Source organism: Dasypus novemcinctus, chromosome 21 (genome assembly GCF_030445035.2).
Source record: "Dasypus novemcinctus isolate mDasNov1 chromosome 21, mDasNov1.1.hap2, whole genome shotgun sequence".
In the NCBI taxonomy this organism is placed as follows: domain Eukaryota; kingdom Metazoa; phylum Chordata; class Mammalia; order Cingulata; family Dasypodidae; genus Dasypus; species Dasypus novemcinctus.
In genome coordinates, this window is record NC_080693.1 from 67144108 (window position 1) to 67164403 (window position 20296).

At 38.7% G+C, this 20296-nt stretch overlaps 1 protein-coding gene across 1 annotated transcript in view; it reads left to right on the forward strand.

Annotated features, from left to right (window-relative positions):
• The window catches only part of EFCAB3 (EF-hand calcium binding domain 3), an 88465-nt gene that overhangs the window by 2231 nt on the left and 65938 nt on the right, over nucleotides 1-20296 (forward strand). The window contains exons 3-5 of the mRNA XM_012519679.4: nucleotides 10049-10102; nucleotides 11555-11659; nucleotides 19423-19476. Of these exons, the coding sequence (XP_012375133.3) occupies nucleotides 10049-10102; nucleotides 11555-11659; nucleotides 19423-19476 (213 nt within the window). The remainder of the gene's footprint in view (nucleotides 1-10048; nucleotides 10103-11554; nucleotides 11660-19422; nucleotides 19477-20296) is intronic.

Sequence of the window (20296 nt, forward strand, 5' to 3'; positions counted from 1 at the left end):
TGGCCGTGGTAGCTGTTGAGGGCGGGGAGTGGGAAGAAGAGATGTGATGTGGGGGCATTTTCAGGACTTGGAGTTGTCCTGGGTGGTACTGCAGGGACAGTTACATTGTATGTCCTCCCATGGCCCCCTGAGTGGACTGGGGGAGAATGTAAACTATAATGTGAACCATTGACCGTGTGGTGCAGCAGTTCTCAGACATGTATTCACCAAGGGCAAAGAATGTTCCATGATGATGGAGAGTGGGAGGAGTGGGGTGAGGTTATGGGAGGAGTGGGGTGAGGGGGTTGGGGGGTATATGGGGAACTCATTTTTTTAATGTAACATTAAATAAATAAATAATAAAGAAAAATAAATAAAATAAAAGATGTGTCAGGGATGCCACTTCCAGAACTCAGCCATACCTGGAAAATACCAAACACTTAAGGAGCTAAAGAAAAATGAATGGAAGAGGAAAATTAAGAAAGTTAAGTTAAATGTGGACTAAGACAGAATGGCTACAAGACTGAGAGTTTATAAAAAAAACAACCGTGTACAGTAGTAAGAAACATAATGAGAGTACAAAATAGTCAAATATACAATATACAGGTAATTCATAGGAAAAGAAATGTAAAAGTCCAATAACATATGAAAAGATGTTATTGACTTCACCAATCATCATAAAATATAAAATAAAACAAGATACAGAACTATTTTTTCACTCATACTGGCAAAAATTAACAAGATTGACAACATCTAGTTCAGTTCTGGGGAGAGTATGGGGGAAAGGACTCACTGATACATTTCAGGTGAGAGTTGCCTTTGCTATATATCCTCTTGAAAACAGTATCTATGGGGGGGGAGGGAAATCTGCCTTTTTCCCTGGTGGTTCCAGCCTACTGTAATGCATAGTATTTCTTTCTGCTGACACCTAGTCCCACTAACTTGGGCCACTAACTTGCTAACAAATAATTTAACTGTACTGAATCTTAGTTTCTTCATCTATAAAATGGTGAGTTGAACTAAATGATTCTCTATGGTCACTTCTTGCTTTAAAATTAATATAGATACTATTAATTTTATTAAGGTAAAATGCTTCATACAGTATCTAGAATACCCAGTAAACGTTAGCAGAGATGATGATGGTTCTGCTGTTGATGGTGGTGATGGTGGTGAGGAGAAGGAAAGAGGAGAAGATTTTGAAGAAAAGAAGGAAAAAGAAAAGGAAACTATGATCTATGAATCAATTTTGCCTTTTTTATAAAAATATGTCCTAACAGAATAGAATTTTTTTTACTAATTATGATCTTTATAAATAAGGAAAGAAGCAACTTAGAGCATTTTATAAGAAATAGGACTGGGATCACTGTCTTCCTCCTTCACTAATCCTGTCCTTATTCCTAGCAACTTGAGTGTCAACCATATAAATGAGGGGCTTTTGACTTTACTATACCATGATCCCTTTGATAGTCTATTGAATCTTATGCATCACTTCTGAAAATAGTGGGTTTTTTTTAAGATTTATTTTATTTATTTATTTCCCCTCCCCCCCCAGTTGTCTGTTCTCTGTGTCTATTTGCTGTGTGTTCTTCTTTGTCCGCTTCTGTTGTTGTCAGCAGCATGGGAATCTGTGTTTCTTTTTGTTGCATCATCTTGTTGTGTCAGCTCTCCATGTGTGCAGCGCCATTCCTGAGCAGGCTGCACTTTCTTTCGCACTGGGTGGCTCTCTGTGCGGGATGCACTCCTTGCACATGGGACCCCCCTACGCGGGGACACCTCTGCGTGGCAGGGCACTCCTTGCGCGCATCAGCACTGCGCATGGCCCAGCTCCACACAGGTCAAGGAGGCCCGGGGTTTGAACCGCGGACCTCCCATGTGGTAGGCGGACGCCCTAACCACTGGGCCAGGTCTGCTTCCCTGAAAATAGTGTTTTAAAATGCAGAAAATAAAATACATAGGATTACAAAGAAACTAGTTACATTAAAATATAATTTATCAAAAAATTAAAATGTAAATTATTAGTGCTTACTACTTAGTAGTAGAACTTACTGTTAACCCATTTCAAAAGTTTTAGTCAAAGATCTAATAAGTTATCATTTTGACGTTCATTTAAAAAATGAACCTCCTTCCCCACCCCCAAAAAAACAATTATAAAGCTGAGTTGCTACTCTGAGACAATACGGATGGAAATAAAGCCCTGAGCCAGTGAAACTGGTTCCTCCGCCCCCATCTCAGGCACTTACTTATAATTTTATTAAATAAAGCTTTTAAAAGGGGGCTCCTACTATAACCAAGCAAGGGTTTTTCCCTTTTCTTGCTGAAGTTTGTGATTCTACTTCTCTTGCTTAGGAAAAATGTGCCATTTTCCAGCTGAATATGAGGAACTGGTGGTATTGAAATGTGCTGTAGCAGAACAGAGTATAGAAATAACTCTAGCTATTCTGCCCCCACATGGAGCCCTTCATTCCTTTGACTCTATCATTCTTTCGCTATTCAACCCCCACCCCCATATCCTCATTTCTTTCATTATTTTAATTAGATTCAGTACTTCAACAACATATAACCTTATTGACTCTCAATAAGTTTGAATGCCTATCAGACTTGCTTGGCAAAAGCCCAGTCATCTCCCTACTCGATGCCTGCCCCAGAGGGCTTAATGTTGCTGGAGAAAATTACACAACTGTGATAATAGGACTCACTTCCCCACAATGGCCACAAATTTCAAATCAGCCCTTAATACTGCCAGAGAAATCCCTACTACATTTTCCATGTAAATTCACTTTCTCACTCTCCAAGACAATTTCATACCTTCTCTCTTCAAATTTCCAATACCTCCTCACCCCACCTTTCAATAATGACCTCATTTCAGACTTCATGGAGAAAATAGAGACAACTAGACAAGAATGACTTCATTTTCCTTCCTCCATGCCTATGGACCTACCTGTATCTATGTGCATATGCCCTGTCTTCCTTCCTATCGCAAAGGGAAAGGAATTTCTGCTCTTATCTTTAGCTAGCACTTCCACTTGTGCTCTGAATCCCATTTCCTTTTGCCTTCTCAAAGCCTTAACTCCTGCAATAAAACCTTTCTCTCCTCTATCATCAATTTCTCCCTCTCTATTGTATCTCTTTATATTTCCATTGATATGCAGATATGATTTTCTATCACATGTCTCCTGCCAGCTACCACTTTATCTGTTAATTCCTCTTTGCTGCATAACCTCTCAAAAGTTGTCATTGTTTATTGTCTCCCCTTCCTCACCTTCCATTCTCTCTTCAGCTCTCTAAATCAGGTACTGAACCTGCTCTTAATAAGATCATCCTCATTAATATGAAATAAATATGAAGAATAAATGTATGGAGTTAAAACCTAGAGTACAGTTTATTAGGAGATAGGAGGTGAGCTAAGAAGGTGTACTGATGCTTAATGTATAAGGAAGTTTTAATTAACTAGACTATAAATGTGTGGAAATAGAGTTGATGGTAACACATAATAGTGAATAGAACTAATGAAGCTGGTGTATAAATGGGATTGTGACTGAAAAGAGTAGTCTAGGGATGTAAATGTCAATTCAAAGAAAGCTAGAGAATAAACTAGGGACTGAATAACATAGTAAACCCAGAGGTGGATGAAAATTGTGATACAGATGCAAGAACGTTCTTCTGTGAACTAGAACAAATGTACATCACTACTGCAAGCTGGTAAGAATGTGGAGAAGCATGGGAAAAATACAATTAGTGTAACCTATGGACTATAGTTAACAGAAATACTGTAATATTCTTGCATCAATGCCAAAGATGTACTGTGCTAATAATAGGGGAGTATGAGGGAAAATATACCAAATGTGTGCTATAGACCGTAGTTAGTGCTAATAGTCTGGTTATATTATCTCATAATCTGTAGGAAATGTTCCACAACAATGAAATGTGTTGGTGGAGGGGTGTTGTGTGAGAATTCCACACATGTACATGATTGTTTTGTAAAAATAATAATAATATCATCAGTGACTTCTTGCCAAGGCTCATGGTCAGTATCTGTTCTTGTTTTACTTGATGTCTCAGCAGCATTTGTTTAAAATGACCACCTCCCTTTGTTGAAACATTTTTTTCTTCCACACTTTTGAAGTCCCATACCCACCCGGTTTTCTTTTTTCCTCACTGACAGATTCTTCTTCATTTCCTCTTCTGACTCTTTCTCCCCTGCAATATCTCTAAATAATGAAGTGTTGCTAAGGCTCAACCCTTGGCTGTCTTTTTTCTTTTTCCTTTTTTTTAAAGATTTATTTTTTATTTCTGTCCCCTTCCCCGGTCCCCCCAGTTGTCCGCTCTCTGTGTCCATTTGTTGTGTGTTCTTCTGTGTCCACTTGTATTCCTGTCAGTGCATTTTTTCTTTTTTTTTTAAAGATTTATTTTTATATATGTCTTTTTTATCTACAACTTTTTTCTAGGAGATTACATCCAATCTCATTGTGCAAAAATCTTTTTGTGTGTGCTGATGAAGTAAATTTATATGTCTTGTTCAATCTCCCTAAATTGGGAATGGCATATCAAGCTAGTTATTTCATATTTCCACCAGGATATCTAAAAGGCATCACCAATTTAATGGCCTTATTAATTCTCTTAAATAGTCTCAAGCTCTCCCCATCTCATATTGGCATTTTGCCCACTCTGTTGATTAGGGAAGAAAAACTGAGAATAAAAGGAGGAGGAGGAGAAGGAGAAAGAGGAAGAGGAAGAAGATAAAGAAAAGGAAGGGAAAGGGGAAGAGGAAGACGAAGAGGAAGAAAAGCAACCACAACTAGACTCCATCCTTGATTTCTACTTTCTCTCACATCTCACATTTAAACCTAGGCTTTACTTAAAAAATATGTCCTGGACCAATCTACTTGTCACCATCTTCACTGCTACAACCATAGCACAAGCCACCATCATCACGTGCCTGGACTACTGAAAAAGCCTTCAATCTAGATTCCATTCCTCCATTTTCCCCACCCTGAACATACCAGCCAGAGTGATCTTTGTAAGGTGAAATCAGATCACATCCCTCTCATTCTTTAAGTCCTCCAATGACATTTCATTGCAACCAGAATAAAATCTGAACTTTATCATGGTTTACAAGATCCTGCATGATTTGATCCATTACATGCAGGTCTTCTGTCTCTCAATCATGTCAATTCATTTTGACACTAAGGCTACCACACATAGGACTCTTCTGCTTGGAATGTTCTTCCCCCAGTTCTTCACATGGTTATCCCCATCTCATCAGTCAGCCTCAACTCAAATAGACCTACTCAGAGAAGCCTTCCCTGACTTCCCTGACTAAAGCAACCCCACCCTCTATCCCTTTTTATTATATTCCCCTATTTTATTTTTTATAGCATTTGATCAGAATTCTAAATTATCCTTTATGTTTGTTTACATAGTCACTACCTGTCTCCCTCCCCTAGATTGTACACTCCTTCAGGGCAAAAAGTCTGTCAGCTTGTTTACTTTTGTATCCTCAAGACTGAGCACAGTGCCTGGCACATAGAAGATACTCCATAAATATTTGGTAATTAACTGACTAAATAAAATTACCTACAATCAGATTCATTTATTGACTCTTCCTACATTTAACTGAAACCAGTTCCTTAATCTTACTGTGGTGGTCTCTAAGGCAAAAAAAAAAGGAAGATACAAGAATGATTTGTCAACCTGTTTAAAAAATGGGCAAGTGATTTGAATAGACACTTCTCCAAAGAAGAAATACAAATGGCTAAAAAGCACATGAAAAATGCTCAACATCACTACCTATTAGGGAAATGCAAATAAAAACTACAATGAGATACCATCTTACTCCCATAAGACTGGTGGCTATTGAAAAAACAGAAGATTACAAGTGCTGGAGAGGATGTGGAGAAATGAGAATCCACTGCTGGTAGGAATGTAGACTGGTGCAGTCATGTGGAGGAGAGTTTGGCGATTCCTCAGGAAACTATAGAACTACCATATTATCCAGCAATTTCACTGCTGGGTATATACCCAAAAGAACTGAAAGCAAGGACACAAACAGATATATGCACACCAATGTTCATAGCGGCATTATTCACTATTGCCAAAAGTTGGAATCAACCCAAATGCCCTTCGACAGATGAATGGATAAACAAACTGTGGCATGTATATACAGTGGAATATTACTCAGCTGTAAGAAGGAATACAGTATTAATACACGGGATAACATGGATGAATCTTGAGGACCTTATGTTGAGTGAAGCAAGCCAGGTATTGAAGGACAAATATTACATGACCTCACTGATATGAATTAAGCAAATTGAGCAGACTCACAGAGCTAAGAAGGAAGATAGGTTTGCAGGAAGTAGAAAGGGAGAAGAAGGTTGTGAGCCAATACCCATACAGGCAAAATCTATCATAAAGTGGCAGTGTGTAGTTGTACAGTGGAGGGGTATGACAGTGGTATATACTGTTGGGTTGGGTGATATTGGTTTGTCAGGGGGGTGGGGTGGGGTGGGGAGGGTGAGTTGAATCTAGGGGGTGAGTTGGATCTAGGGGGAGGTTTGGGTAAGGAAGCAGGTGAACACCGGGGATTGACAAGTACATGGCAGAAACTACAATGTTGGGAATGTTCTGTTGGCAATACGGCAAGTGAGGGTTGCTTGTTTAGGGTGTTGGATGTAGGGGGCATTCAGGACAGGGCGCACCTGGGGCAGACTTCTAGGGAGTGTACGAATGTTCATCTTGCTGTAGTGTGTTCTATCGGTGACTGGAGAACCACATAATAAGCGGCAAGGTAGTAGACTCCCATCCTGCGAGGCCCACTATGTTCTCAAATAGAAGAGCAAGAGTCTCTCAAGAACATAGGTGGTGCCTAATATGGGAGGACAGACTGGTGTGTCAAGCACTGAGTGCTGTTGCAAGTAACTATAAATCTTGTCCTTCAAGAAGTGAAGCTTGGTGTTTGCCATGGGTCCCAAGGGGAGGGGGAGGAAGGAATAGAATAGATGAAATAGGGGGCATTTAGGGGGCAATGGAAATGTTCTACATGATCTTGCTATGATGAATATAAGCCATGTTAAATTACATCAAAATTTATTAAAATGTATGGTCCAAAATGTAAACCATAATCCAAACCATTGACCATGGTTAGTAGCTATGTTTCAATATTTGTATATCAGTTGTAACAAATATACCATCCACATATAAAATGTTATTAATAGGGAAAGGGGGGGAAAAGGGAGGATGTTGGATATATGGGAGTCCCCTGTATTCAGTATGTGACTTTTCTGTAACCTAAAACCTCTTTGAAGACAAAATGAAAAAAGACACTGGGGGAATAAACGGAAGAAAATGTCACTCTACATATAAGACAAGAGATCTTGGGAAGTGGACTTGGCCCAGCAGTTAGGGCATCTGTCTACCACATGGGAGGTCCACAGTTCAAACCCCAGGCCTCCTTGACCCATGTGGAGCTGACCCATGCTCAGTGCTGATGTGTGCAAGGAGTGCCCTGCCACGCAGGGGTGTCCCCAAGTAGAGGAGCCCCACGCGCAAGGAGTGTGCCCCGTAAGGAGAGCTGCCCAGTGCTCAAGAAAGTGCAGCCTGCCCAGGAATGGCACCACCCACACGGAGAGCTGACACAACACGATGATGCAACAAAAAGAAACACAGAGTCCCGTGCTGCTGACAACAACAAAAGTGGACAAAGAAGAAGAGGCAGCAAATAGACATAGAGAACAGACAACCGGGGTTGGGGGAAAGGAGAGAGAAATAAATAAATTTTTTTAAAAAAAGATATCTTACAGTGATGAAAGGCAAAATGTCAAAAAAATTTTATTTTTTCATCATTTTCTATTATCTGAAATTTTTTTAAAAAATTTTGTATTTTATTTCTTATTTCTAAAACTATCATTATTTCATTTTCTTATTGGTTGTGTGTGGTTATTTTATTGACTTCATTTTTTAAGAAGTTTTGGATCACAGAAGGGTTACAACTGTGGCAGGGGAGGATCATTGGTGTGGGGTGTCAGTGATGGTGGATACATGGGAAAAAACTCACCTGGGCATACATGCAAGGTATATAAATGTGCGCAGATGTTCATGGGGCATTGTCACAGTGGGTGAAGATTCACACAATAACTGAAGGAATGTCGAGTTCCCATCCTGGGGAGCTCTGCCACATTCTCTCATGGAACACCAAGAATCTCCTGAGTATAGACGCAAAAACTAGTGAAGGAGGATGGTCCATTGATGGGCCCTTGATATTGATGACTATGCTTATGAACTTTCATTCTTGAAATGGAAACTTAGCTTAGTATTATAGGGTGCCTAAGAGTTGCCTCCTGGGAACCTCCTTGTTTGTTGCTCAAATGTGGCCTCTCTATAAGGTGAACTCAGCATGTAAACATATTACCTTCCCCCCAGCATGGGACATGACCACTGTGGATGAGCCTCCCTGGCACCAAGGGACTACTACCAAGCACCAACTTAGCAATGCAACTGGAAAAAGACCTTGACCAAAAGGGGGAAATGAGTTTACATGGCTAAGAAACTTCAAAGTGAGTCAGGAGGTCATTCCAGAGGTTACTCTTATGTACATCTCAGTAGGATCTCATTGACTGCCAGAGTAGATACTACCCCAGATAGTGGGGCTCCTGAGTGCTCTAGAGACATCCAGACACTATAGTCAGGGCGGATAGTTCAGGATTTTGGTGCCTTGCCAGTGGACTCTACTTTGGAATGTACACTCCCCAGGGTGACAGAGGTAGACTCAGTTGTGGTTTCCCGACACATGGCTGTTCTGTTCTTCTATTTGAACCTATAATTAGTAGTAGAGTTGGTAGGTGTTATGTCCAAGAGACTTAAACCTTTGGGCTGTCCATGTGCCAACTGGACCCCGAATCTCAACAGAGTTGCAACCTCCAGTTCATTGGTCTCACCCAGGACAACTCACAAGGTGACGATGGACAACTACCATACCAAGGAACCGAGAAAATCTACAACTGCAGGCAAGAGAGTCCTACCCATTGGCCCTAAAGGATCACAGCCCCCTCTCAATTAGAGGTGGAGTGGACATCACCATCCCAGAATCCTCAGGATTGGGGAATGAACTATGGACTAAAGTAGATTTACTGGTATTCTACTATAGACTTATTGTGATTCTAGCAATGGAAGCAATTATATCATTGATAAGGAGGCAGTGGCGACTGAATTTCTGAGCACAGGGAAAGGGAAAAACAGGTGTAACACAGGAGCATTTTCAGGACTTGGAAATTGTCATAACTGACATTACAATAACAGATACAGGCCATTATATATCTTGCCATAACTTACAGAATTGGGAGGGAGAGAGTGTAAACTACAATGTAAACCTTAATCCATGCATAGTGGTAATGCTCTAAAATGTGTTCATCAATTGCAGTGAATGTACCACACTAATGAAGGATGTTGTTAATGTGGGAAAATGTGGGATGTGTGGGAGCAGGGCATATGGGAATCCCCTATAATTTTTATATAACAGCTATGTAACCTAAGTATCTTTTTTAAAAAATAGGTTTAATATGGTGGCATTTTGGGGACATTGGAATTGTCCTGAATGATGTTGCAGGGATGGATACAAGTCATTATATATCTTGTCATAACTTACAAAAATGTGTGGGAGAGAGTTTAAAATATTAATCCACACTTAGTGGCAATGCTCCAATATGTGTTCATCAATTATAACAAATGTACCACTATAATGAAGAATGTTGTTAATGTGGGAAAGCATGGGAAGGGTAGAGAATGGGGCATATGGGAAGTCCCTACATTAGTAACATAACATTTATGTAATCTCAGTTTCTTTTAAAAAATTTTTTTTAAATTTTAAAACAATGATTTGTTATATAATTTAAAAGCTTTTTTATGTTTATTTCTAAGATAACACATCTCTGAATAAAAGTCTAAAAATCTAAGAAAAATTAGAAAAAGTACTGAATTCTTATGGTAATTCATAATTTCAGAAGTTACACAGCATAGCTTTTTTGAGCCCAGTAATATCACCTTATCTGACTCTAAATTATACTTCCTTGCCTCACAGGTGATAGAACAGTAGATTTGAATGATTTGATGGATGCTATCAGTTACATGAAGGGTGAGTTGCAAGGGATGATGAAAAGCTGTTATAAATAACATCTAATACTTTATAATTAATGGTAAAGAAAAATATCTCCCTTTCTTTTTTTTTTTTTAAAGATTTATTTTTATTTATTTAATTCCCCTCCCTCCCCCGGTTGTCTGTTTTCTGTGTCTTTTTACTGCGTCTTGTTTCTTTGTCCGCTTCTCGTCAGCGGCACGGGAAGTGTGGGCGGCACCATTCCTCAGCAGGCTGCTCCCTCCTTCGCGCTGGGCGGCTCTCATTATGGGTGCACTCCTTGCGCGTGGGACTCCCCTACGCGGGGGACACCCCTGCGTGGCAGGGCACTCCTTGCGCACATCAGCACTGCGCATGGGCCAGCTCCACATGGGTCAAGGAGGCCCGGGGCTTGAACCGTGGACCTCCCATGTGGTAGACCCACGCCCTAACCACTGGGCCAAAGTCCGTTTCCCAAAATATCTCCCTTTCATAAATATTTAAAATTCTTTCATGTAACATATGTTACATTTTTTATGGATGATGCTGAACTTGGGTAAACGATAACTAATCTTTGTTAATGGATCAATGCCCATAATATTCTCTGAAATTTTCTCCAGAAGAATAATATATATCAAGAAAAACAGAACTATTTATACCCTTTTCTCCCACTAATCCCACTCTTAGAAATTTATCCTGTGGAAATAATTTGACAGAATAAAAGAAAAAAGTCTCTAAAGACTTTTATTCTCTTAATAGTGAAAATTTTGAAACAGCCTAAATATTTAACAGTATGGGGATTACTATATAAACCATGTTATGTAAGTTTAATGGAAGATTGTGTGTTGAAATGCTAACTGGGGAGATTGTATGGCAATTGGGAAGATGTTTATGAAGCAATGATATTAGATTGGAAAAGTAGAATATAGAATTGTATGTACATTAGATTGTCACATTCTAAAAGTATGATCTTATTGTCAAAGATCAGGATAGAAATGTTTGATTTTTTGCATGTGATTGGATGATAGAATTATATTTTCCCCCCTTTACATTAATCTTGTTATATTATTTTTACAACGGAGAAAAAGTACTTCTCCTTTGTGTTGAGATATATAAAATGCTTGGAATGCATAGTGTCAACAGAAGCAAAATACAAGCAAATATCTTAAAAATAAATAAAAGTAAATGTTTTAAAAGTTGTCTGTAGAAGACTAAATTTTTAAGTTGGGAAACAAGAAAAAAGAAAATAAAAATCAAGTCCTACATACAGCTTGATTCACTATAGATTTTGCAATAACCCACCAGGCAATTCCTAACTCCTTAGTATACTCTTTTCTTTATAAACATTTTCTGATTCCCTGAACCATTAATTCTGGGTATACATGGTGATAGTATATATAAGCACAAATAGTATTTTTAATGCTTTGTTATCACTTGGTAATTCTAATATTTGTACAACTCATCTTTTCTAAGGAGAGGTGATTGATCTCCAGGACTTAGACAACTTTCTGGCAAGCAAGGGCATTGAGCTCACAGAAAGAGAAATAAAGGAGCTGATGCCTCAACTGATGTTTAATGGTGAGTTGTTTTAAAGAAATGGAAAACACAATTAGCAAATTTATTTGGAAGGGTAAGTGACCCCAAATAGCCAGAAATAACTTAAAGAGGAAGAGCAAAATTGGAGGACTCTCACTTCTGGACTTTAAATCATATTACTTAGCTACAGTGGTAAAATAGTTTGGTACTGGCATAAAGATAGACAAATAGACCAATGGAACTGAACTGATGGTTCAGAAACAGACCCTCACATCTATGGTCAAGCGATTTTTTTCCTGAATAGCAATCCAGCTTTAATTGTAGGATATTGAATCACCTTGGAAACAAATAACAGTCACTACAATTTATCAATAGGTACTATACTTTTTTTGTTTTGGCAAACTTAGAACAGACCAGAGAACAAAATGTAAGTTTTCATCATCATGTAGAAAAAAAGAAAAGAAAACAAACCTAGAGCATCTATCTATGTGTTAAATGCTCCATACTGTAAAAGTAAAACTAAAATCTACACTGACAGCAGAGTTTTAAAAATCCTTAGTGCAAGAAACATAACCAAATTAATATAGATTCAATACTAATTAATGAATATAGAAAATTTTCCTATACAGAGGTAGAGCCCAGTGCACAAAGCTAAAATGATATTCAATAGTCTAAACAAGACTGAGCCAGGTTTGATGGAATCCTTTTGAAATTTTAAGTATCAGACTATATGTACATTCATACAATAAATAGACTATACAGTTTTTTAGGTAGTTTAATAAACTCCACAAAATAATAGCAGATGCATTGAAATATTTACATAATTCAAATTTCAAATCTCTCATTCAAATAAAAGGGATAGAAATAAGACTTCTGCTTAAAGGCAGTAAAACCTCTTTCCTGAAATGGGTCAGTAAAATAAGAGACTTTCTATAATAAGAGGAACTAATTTATGCTTGAGAGATATTCATATTCTGGCAAGAAAATATGTCCCTTTGTAAGCTACATAGGTTAGGGAATATAAAATTATAGTTTCTACATTTTTAGAGCTCTATTTAAAGTTCTAAATCCAACTCTTACTTGAAGAGAGGTCAAGTGATTTTTTATAAGGCTGTCAAACCCACCCAGCTGGGACAGAACAGTCTATTGTGCTAGGAGAACTGGATATCCATAGCAAAAAGTTCATACAAAACTTAACTCAAAATGGATCAAAGACCTAAGTATAAAATCCACAAACCATAGGGGAGAAGGTGTAGCTCAGTGGTTGAGTGCCTGCTTCCCATGCACAAGGTCCCAGGTTCAATCCCCAGTACCTCCTTAAAAAAAAAAAAAAAAAGTGCTTCCCAAGTTTAAAAGTGGAATTGCTGGGTCATATGGCAACTGTTTAATCATTTAAGGAACTTTAGACTGTCTTTCCAAAGTGACTGCAACATTTTACATTTCCACAAACAATGTATGAGAGGTCCAATTTCTCTACATCCTCTCCAATACTTGTTATTATCTTAATTTTTTTATTCTAGCCATCCTAGTGGGTGTGAATCAACAAGTGTTTTTGAGATTTACCCATGTTTCTATAAATCAATCTAATTCTCATTGCTCCATATCTTCTCTGCAATACAACAACCACAATTTACCTATCCACAGCCCCAGCGATGTATACCAAAGTTGTCAGCAACTTATCACAAACAATGCTGCAAACCTATATGTACATGTCTCCTTATGGAACTCAGCAATATTTTCTCTGGGATATATATACCAAAAAGTGGCATTGTTGGATCATAAAGTATATATATACTTAATTGTTTAAGAATTGCAAAATTGTTCTCAGAATGGCTGTACTCATTTAATCCCAGCAGCAGTACATTAATGTTCCCATTTCCCCACATTCTTACTGTTATCTCACTTTCTGATTTTTTGCAATTCTTATAGGTACAAAATAATATTTCATTTTAACATATATTTATTTATTTTGTTGTTTACGTTGTTTGCATTCCTTTGGTTACTTATAATGTAAGGCATCTCTCATATATTTACTAGCCATTCAGTATTTGCCCCTGGAAATTTCTTATTCATAGCCCTTCCCTTTTTTCTGTTAGGCACCCTGTCTTTTTCAAGCTGCTTTGTAGGAAAACTTCGTAGGAAATATTCCAGATATTAATTTCTTGTTGTTTTGAGATATTGCAAATATAGTTTCTCAAGCTATGAGTTCTTCATTTAATAGAACTCTTTAATTTAGATGTAGTCAAATTTGTCATTTTCCCCCTTTCTGCTTTTTGTATCTTGTCTCAGAAATCTTTCAACACCCTAAGATAAAGCTATTTCTCCTTTTTGTCCTCCTCCTCCTGGTGCTGCTACTGCTTCATCTTTGCCATTTTCTTCTACTACTATTTCTGTTATTAGTCAGCCAAAGGGGTGCTGATGCAAAGTATCAGAAATCTGTTGGCTTTTATAAAGGGTATTTATTTGGGGTAAAAGCTTAAAGTTACAAGGCCCTATAGAGTCCAACTCAAGGCTGCTTCCTCACCAAAGTAAGCTGCCAGTGTTGAAGCAAGATGGCGGGTGATCTCTGTCTGGTGTCTCGGACCTTCACAGCTGCTCAGCTGCTCTGTTCTCTTTGGCTGCAAACTATCAAGCAAATAGCTCAACTCTCTTCCCAGGGCTTTAGCTGTTTGAGCCTTCTCCTTTCTGTGACATGGCAGGACTGAAATGACCAAGTTCTCTCCTCTTCCATGTGTCGTCTTCTGTGTGTCTTCTTGAGTGAGTTTCCATTTATATCAGCCCACAAAGGGGGCAGGATTCAACCAGAGTCATGCCCTACTGACATGGTCAAATCAAAAGCCCTAAATTGGTTTTATCAAGTCAACTTAAAACCTTTGAATTTAATGCAATCAAAAGATATCACATCCAGAGGAACAGACCAGTTTACAAACGTAATCAATATCTTTTTTGGGATTCATAAATAATATCAAACTGCCACAATTTCTATTAGATATATAGTTTTACCTTTTACACATAGGTACTTTTCTTTTTTAAGATTTATTTATCTCTCTCCCCTCCCCTCCCCCACCCTGGTTGTCTGTTCTCTGTGTCTATTTGCTGCATCTTCTTCTTTGTCTGTTTCTGTTGTTGTCAGCAGCACGGGAATCTGTGTTTCTTTTTGTTGCGTCATCTTGTTGTGTCAGCTCTCCGTGTGGGCGGCGCCATTCCTGGGCAGGTTGCACTTTCTTGAGCACTGGGCGGCTCTCCTTACGGGGCGCACTCCTTGCAGGTGGGGCTCCCCTACGCAGGGGACACCCCTGCGTGGCACAGCACTCCTTGTGCGCATCAGCACTGCGCATGGGCCAGCTCCACACAGGTCAAGGAGGTGTCTGGGGTTTGAACCACGGACCTCCCATGTGGTAGACGGACGCCCTAACCACTGGGCCAAGTCCGCCGCCCACACATTGGTATTTAATTCACCTGGAGGTCACCTCTGTAGATGGCATCAGGTGGGGATCCAAATTACTTTTTCTTCATGTAATGAACAATTTTCCCAACACCCCAGTTATTTGTGATACGTCCCAAGTTCCTATATATACATAATCTACTGGGGGGGGAGGCCTGTCTATAATGTTGCTTTATACTGTTTCTGAGCCAGTACCAACTTTTTAATTACTAAGATTTTGTAATATCTCTTCACATCTGGTAGGGCAAATCTGCCCTCTTCTCTTTTTCAAAATTTCTCAGCTATCCATGAAAATTTTTCTTCCATTAGCTTCATAATCTGTGTTATTTTTAAAAGCTTACAATAAATTTCACTGGAATTACCTTGGATTTATGGTTTTATTTAAAGATAACATATATCTTTACAGTGTTGTTATCCCATTCATGAGCATGATATATATCTCCATGTATTTGCTTCTTCTTAAATTTCCTTTAATGCCACTTTAAAATGTATTCCAAAAGCATCTTCTGCATTCAGCATCTGAAACTTAAGATCTCAAACCAAACTCCTATATCATTCCCTCCCCACCCACCTCCAGTGCAGATCTTCTTCCTTTTCTTCTTCTGTTAATAATACTTTTCTCAACACTCTGACTCAAACCTTCAATCATCTTTGACCCTGCCCTCTTCTCTATACCTTACTTATCCTATCACTTCCATTCAAAAACCAAGTTTGTTCATTCTTTCTTCATACTTTCTTATCTGTTTCTGTTCCTTAATTGTCAGCCTAATGGACATTCTTTAACTCAGACTATTGCGGTAGCCATTAGCTAGGCTTCCACTCTCTCCTTCTCTATTCTGTGTTGCAAGCTGGCTTCAGATCAGTCGTCACATAGCAGTAGTATACAGCTTTTGTGGCTCCTTCCGATATTCAAAAGAAAATGTCCAAACAAAACCCACTGCAACATAGAACTCATGTATTTGTCTCCTCCTCCACTATTTCCAACATGTTATGCTCCAAACCAACTGAACTACCCACGTTCTTTCAAAATATCTTGTTCCTTCCTACTTTTGTCCTTTGATTAATACAGTCTCCTCTGCCTAGAATGTTACCCTCCCTCCATTCTGTCTATCCAAATTCTAATAGTCCAACCATAAAATCCCCTCAAATGCTGCATGCTCCTTGTTGCATTCCTCAGTCTCTACCACCACTATCCATTCCCTGATCAGAGTTTACTCTTTCTTATCTCCATTCTTACTGGACTTTGTTGGTATCACTCACTCAAGACTCAGAATATTTGCCCTTATACTTTGATTGTTTTAGACATGCTTCCAACTCCTTGAAGACACTGAAACCAGTTTTATATACCTCTGGAGTATCTTCCCTCCCCACAAAACTCCTCCAATGTTTCTTTTTATTTATATTTATTTTAATTTTCACTTATTAATATACTAAATTTTTTTATTACAAAGGTAAAACAATCTAGATATAACAAAAAAACAATGTATAAAGAACAAAATTTAGGCGGTGGACTTGGCCCAGAGGTTAGGGCATCCGTCTACCACATGGGAGGTCCGCGGTTCAAACCCCGGGCCTCCTTGACCCGTGTGGAGCTGACCCATGCGCAGTGCTGATGCGTGCAAGGAGTGCCGTGCCACGAAGGGGTGTCCCCCGCGTAGGGGAGCCCCACGCGCAAGGAGTGCGCCCTGTAAGGAGAGCCGCCCAGCATGAAAGAAAGTGCAGCCTGCCCAGGAATGGCGCCACCCACACAGAGAACTGACACAACAAGATGATGCAACAAAAAGAAACACAGATTCCTGTGCCGCTGACAACAACAGAAGCAGACAAAAAAGAAGACTGCAGCAAAGAAACACAGAGAACAGACAACCGGGGTGGGGGGTGGAAGGGGAGAGAAATAAATAAATAAATAAATAAATAAATAAATCTTAAAAAAAAAAAAACCAAAATTTGATAATTTACCTCTACCATTCTATTCTAATTTCATCTCCCTGAGGTAACCAATACTAATCTATCTATATTTATAGCTCTCCGCTTTTCTCTAAGCTCATACAAATGTGTTTACATACATATATATGGTTATAAATACATGCATGTTTTTCTACCACATGGCACATGTTTCTCACTTAATGTCACAGTTGGAAGTCCAGGCTAACATGGCCAAGATACAGGTTGGGACAAAAAAACACACTTAGCAAAATCTCCTAAATTTCAGGTGCAGCTGCTTCCCTGTTCTTTCAGTGGTTATAAATGTAAAACTCCTGTGTTTCTTTTTTTCTCTGAATAGACCACCATATACCCAGTTGCTCAAGCCAGAATATGAAGTATCATCTTTGATTTTTCCTCTCCTACCCCCTCACCCCATATTCAATCACCAAGCCCACTTAGTTCTTATTCTTTTAGAGTTCTACTCTGTCCACCACTTTCTCCCTTACTTCCTGTAGCTAATACTGATCAGTGTCATCTCTCACCCGGATGATTGCAGTAGCCGCTCAGCTAATCTCCCTGCTGCAGTGGTGCTTTCTTCCAATCCATTCTAGCACTCACGATGTTTCCGAAAACCTAAATCTGATCAAGTCACTTCCCTGCTTTCAGTGATTTTCCTTTTGCTTACAAGGCCTTTCATGACATTACCATTGTACCTCTTTAGTCTCCTTGCCATTTCTCTGCTCACACTCTGAGCATCAGCCACATAGAACTTTATGAAAGTTCTGCAGATGTCTTGCCCTGGAGCAATTGCTTGTGCTATCCCCTTGTCTAGAAAATTCTCCACTTCACTGGAGTAGGTCCCTAAACCCTTTAGCATACTGGGATGATATCATGTATGGGGGAAAGCCAGCATCTCTCTTATCTCTATAGAGATCCTTTGGTAGGTTAGGGGGGAATGTATACTATTCACTAACAGTTCAGATTTTCTGCTTTGAATTCTCTATCTCTCCTTTGCAGTTTTTCCTTCTATGCTGCTGTAATTTTACATACTGTTACTCCACTGGACACTGCCTAATCCCATCACTTCCTAACTCAAGGCTAACTGGATAGCAGATTTTACTGAAACCACTTAAAATAAAGATTATATATCCTTATTCTTAAAATCTGCAGGGGAGTTTTTGTATTCTTTTCATTAAACTCCCACCTTCCAGTTTGTTGCCAGAAAAGAAATATTAGAGAAAAGTGTATTAGGGTTCTACATAGAGGGACTGACAGATATATGCTGTTATTCTCAAAACAAAAGTGTATGTTTTGGGAAGTGGAGGTGGCTCAAACCAATGGGCACCTCCCCCCGACACACACACACACACATGGGAGGTCCTGGGTTGGGTTCCTGGTGTACACAACGAATGAACACAGAGAGCAGACAGCAAGCACAAACATGATGCAGGGGGGGAAATAAATAAACCTTTCTTTAAAAGTGTATGTTTTATGGCAGTAAAAAATTACTTCTTTATCAGAATTCTTGAGGGTGCCACCCAGGTTCCCTTTGTGTCCCTTCTCCTACCTCGTGGCATCATGGAAGAAGCATTCTGTCCCACTTGTCCCAAAACTGCTCTTCTTTTAACTTCCGCTACAGTCATTTCTCTTGAGATGCTATTCTGACGTGGACACAGTATTTAAACCTCTGGATTTCTAATACCTTAACACTAACTTCTCAGGTACCAACCACTCTCTTCCTTTTTTTTTTTTGTCCTGTTCCTCTCTACATTCTCATCAGTTTCCTCTAATACTCAGACTGGTCCCCCTCTGACCCCTTCCTCAGGTCAAACTTATACTAATACTATTTTCCAACAGACTATAAATTTTTTAAAGGAAGGGATCCTATGTGTGAGGCTCTGGGCCAAAGCTAGGGACACAAAAATAAATGAGCCAAACCCTTGTCTTCAAAGAATTATAGTCTATAGGGGATAGGCACATAAAATAATTTTGACTTAACATTTATAAACATATGCAGAGGGTGCTAAGGGAACATTTAGCCCAGACCAAGGTCTCTCTCCCCATTTGAATTCTGAACATTTGTCAATATATTTCTTTTCATATGTTTTTTTAATTTGCAATGTCAATAAGTTAAGTCTGGAAAAGATATAACTAGAGTTGATATTCGTAACCTATTAAATTTAATAGCTTGAAATACAGAAAAGAGGAATTGCATTAAAGTAGAGATATTTGTCCCAGTGAAAGCATCATCCTTTCTTCCATCATACTCACCTGAGGGAAAAAAAATCCAAATTCCAAAGCAAACCATTGTCTCTAGTTCTCCTAATTAACAGAAGTTCCAGCCTGCTTTGTTATTTTTTAATTTTACAACTTTTATTGTTTTTTATGAGTTTTTATGTGACTGTCTCCATACTTAATCAAATTTGTTTTACAGGGAATGGGAAAATTAATGTGCATTCAATAATGGAAGGCCTGAAGAAGTTTAAAAGTAAGTAAAAATTTGTGATAAAATATGATTGATAATTTAATGCTATGCATTTATTTTCATGTATATCCTCTTGGTTTAAAAAGTATGCATGTTCATTGTAGAAAATTTATGCAAAAAAAATGAAAGAATGGAAAAGGAATATTTTTAATAATCCTTAACTCTATTCCCCAATAATAATCCATAATTTTATCACCCCCAATTTTTTCCTTATGCATTTACAACTTTTGTGCTTTAAGTTTTGTGCGTATGCATTTAGGTGTTTTTGTTTATTTTGCATTTAGTTTTAAAATCGCACTTCCAATATATTTTTCCATTTCCTTACTAATATTTAAACTCTTACCTATGTCTAGTGACCTAAAATTCCTTTCTGGATGCCTCTGAAGTTTAATAGGTACTCTCAGTACTTTCTGTTTGCATCTTTAATTATATCTAAAATAAGTATTCCATTGCCAAAAATTCCAAATTCTGTGCCTTTATAGAAAAGAATGAATGAAAGGTCTAAAAACTACGCTGTCAAATTGATTAATACAAGCAAAGTAAAACTTGTCTTCTGCTCTCCTCCCACACACACACACACACACTCTCTCTCTCTCAATCTGTATTTCACCCTTAAATAATTTTGATTTGTTCTCTGCAGCTGCGTTTCCCAGCAAGTGTTTCTGCAAACCCAAGTGTGTTTCAAAAAGGATTTAAGAATAATTTTAAGACCCCCCTCCCCCCGTCAGCGAAGGCGCGGCCAATCCATCCCAGGGGCCAGCGGCAGCCCGGCCGCCTCCAGGCCGGGGAAGAGGCGACCTTTCCCTCGGGCCCCTCCCCAGGG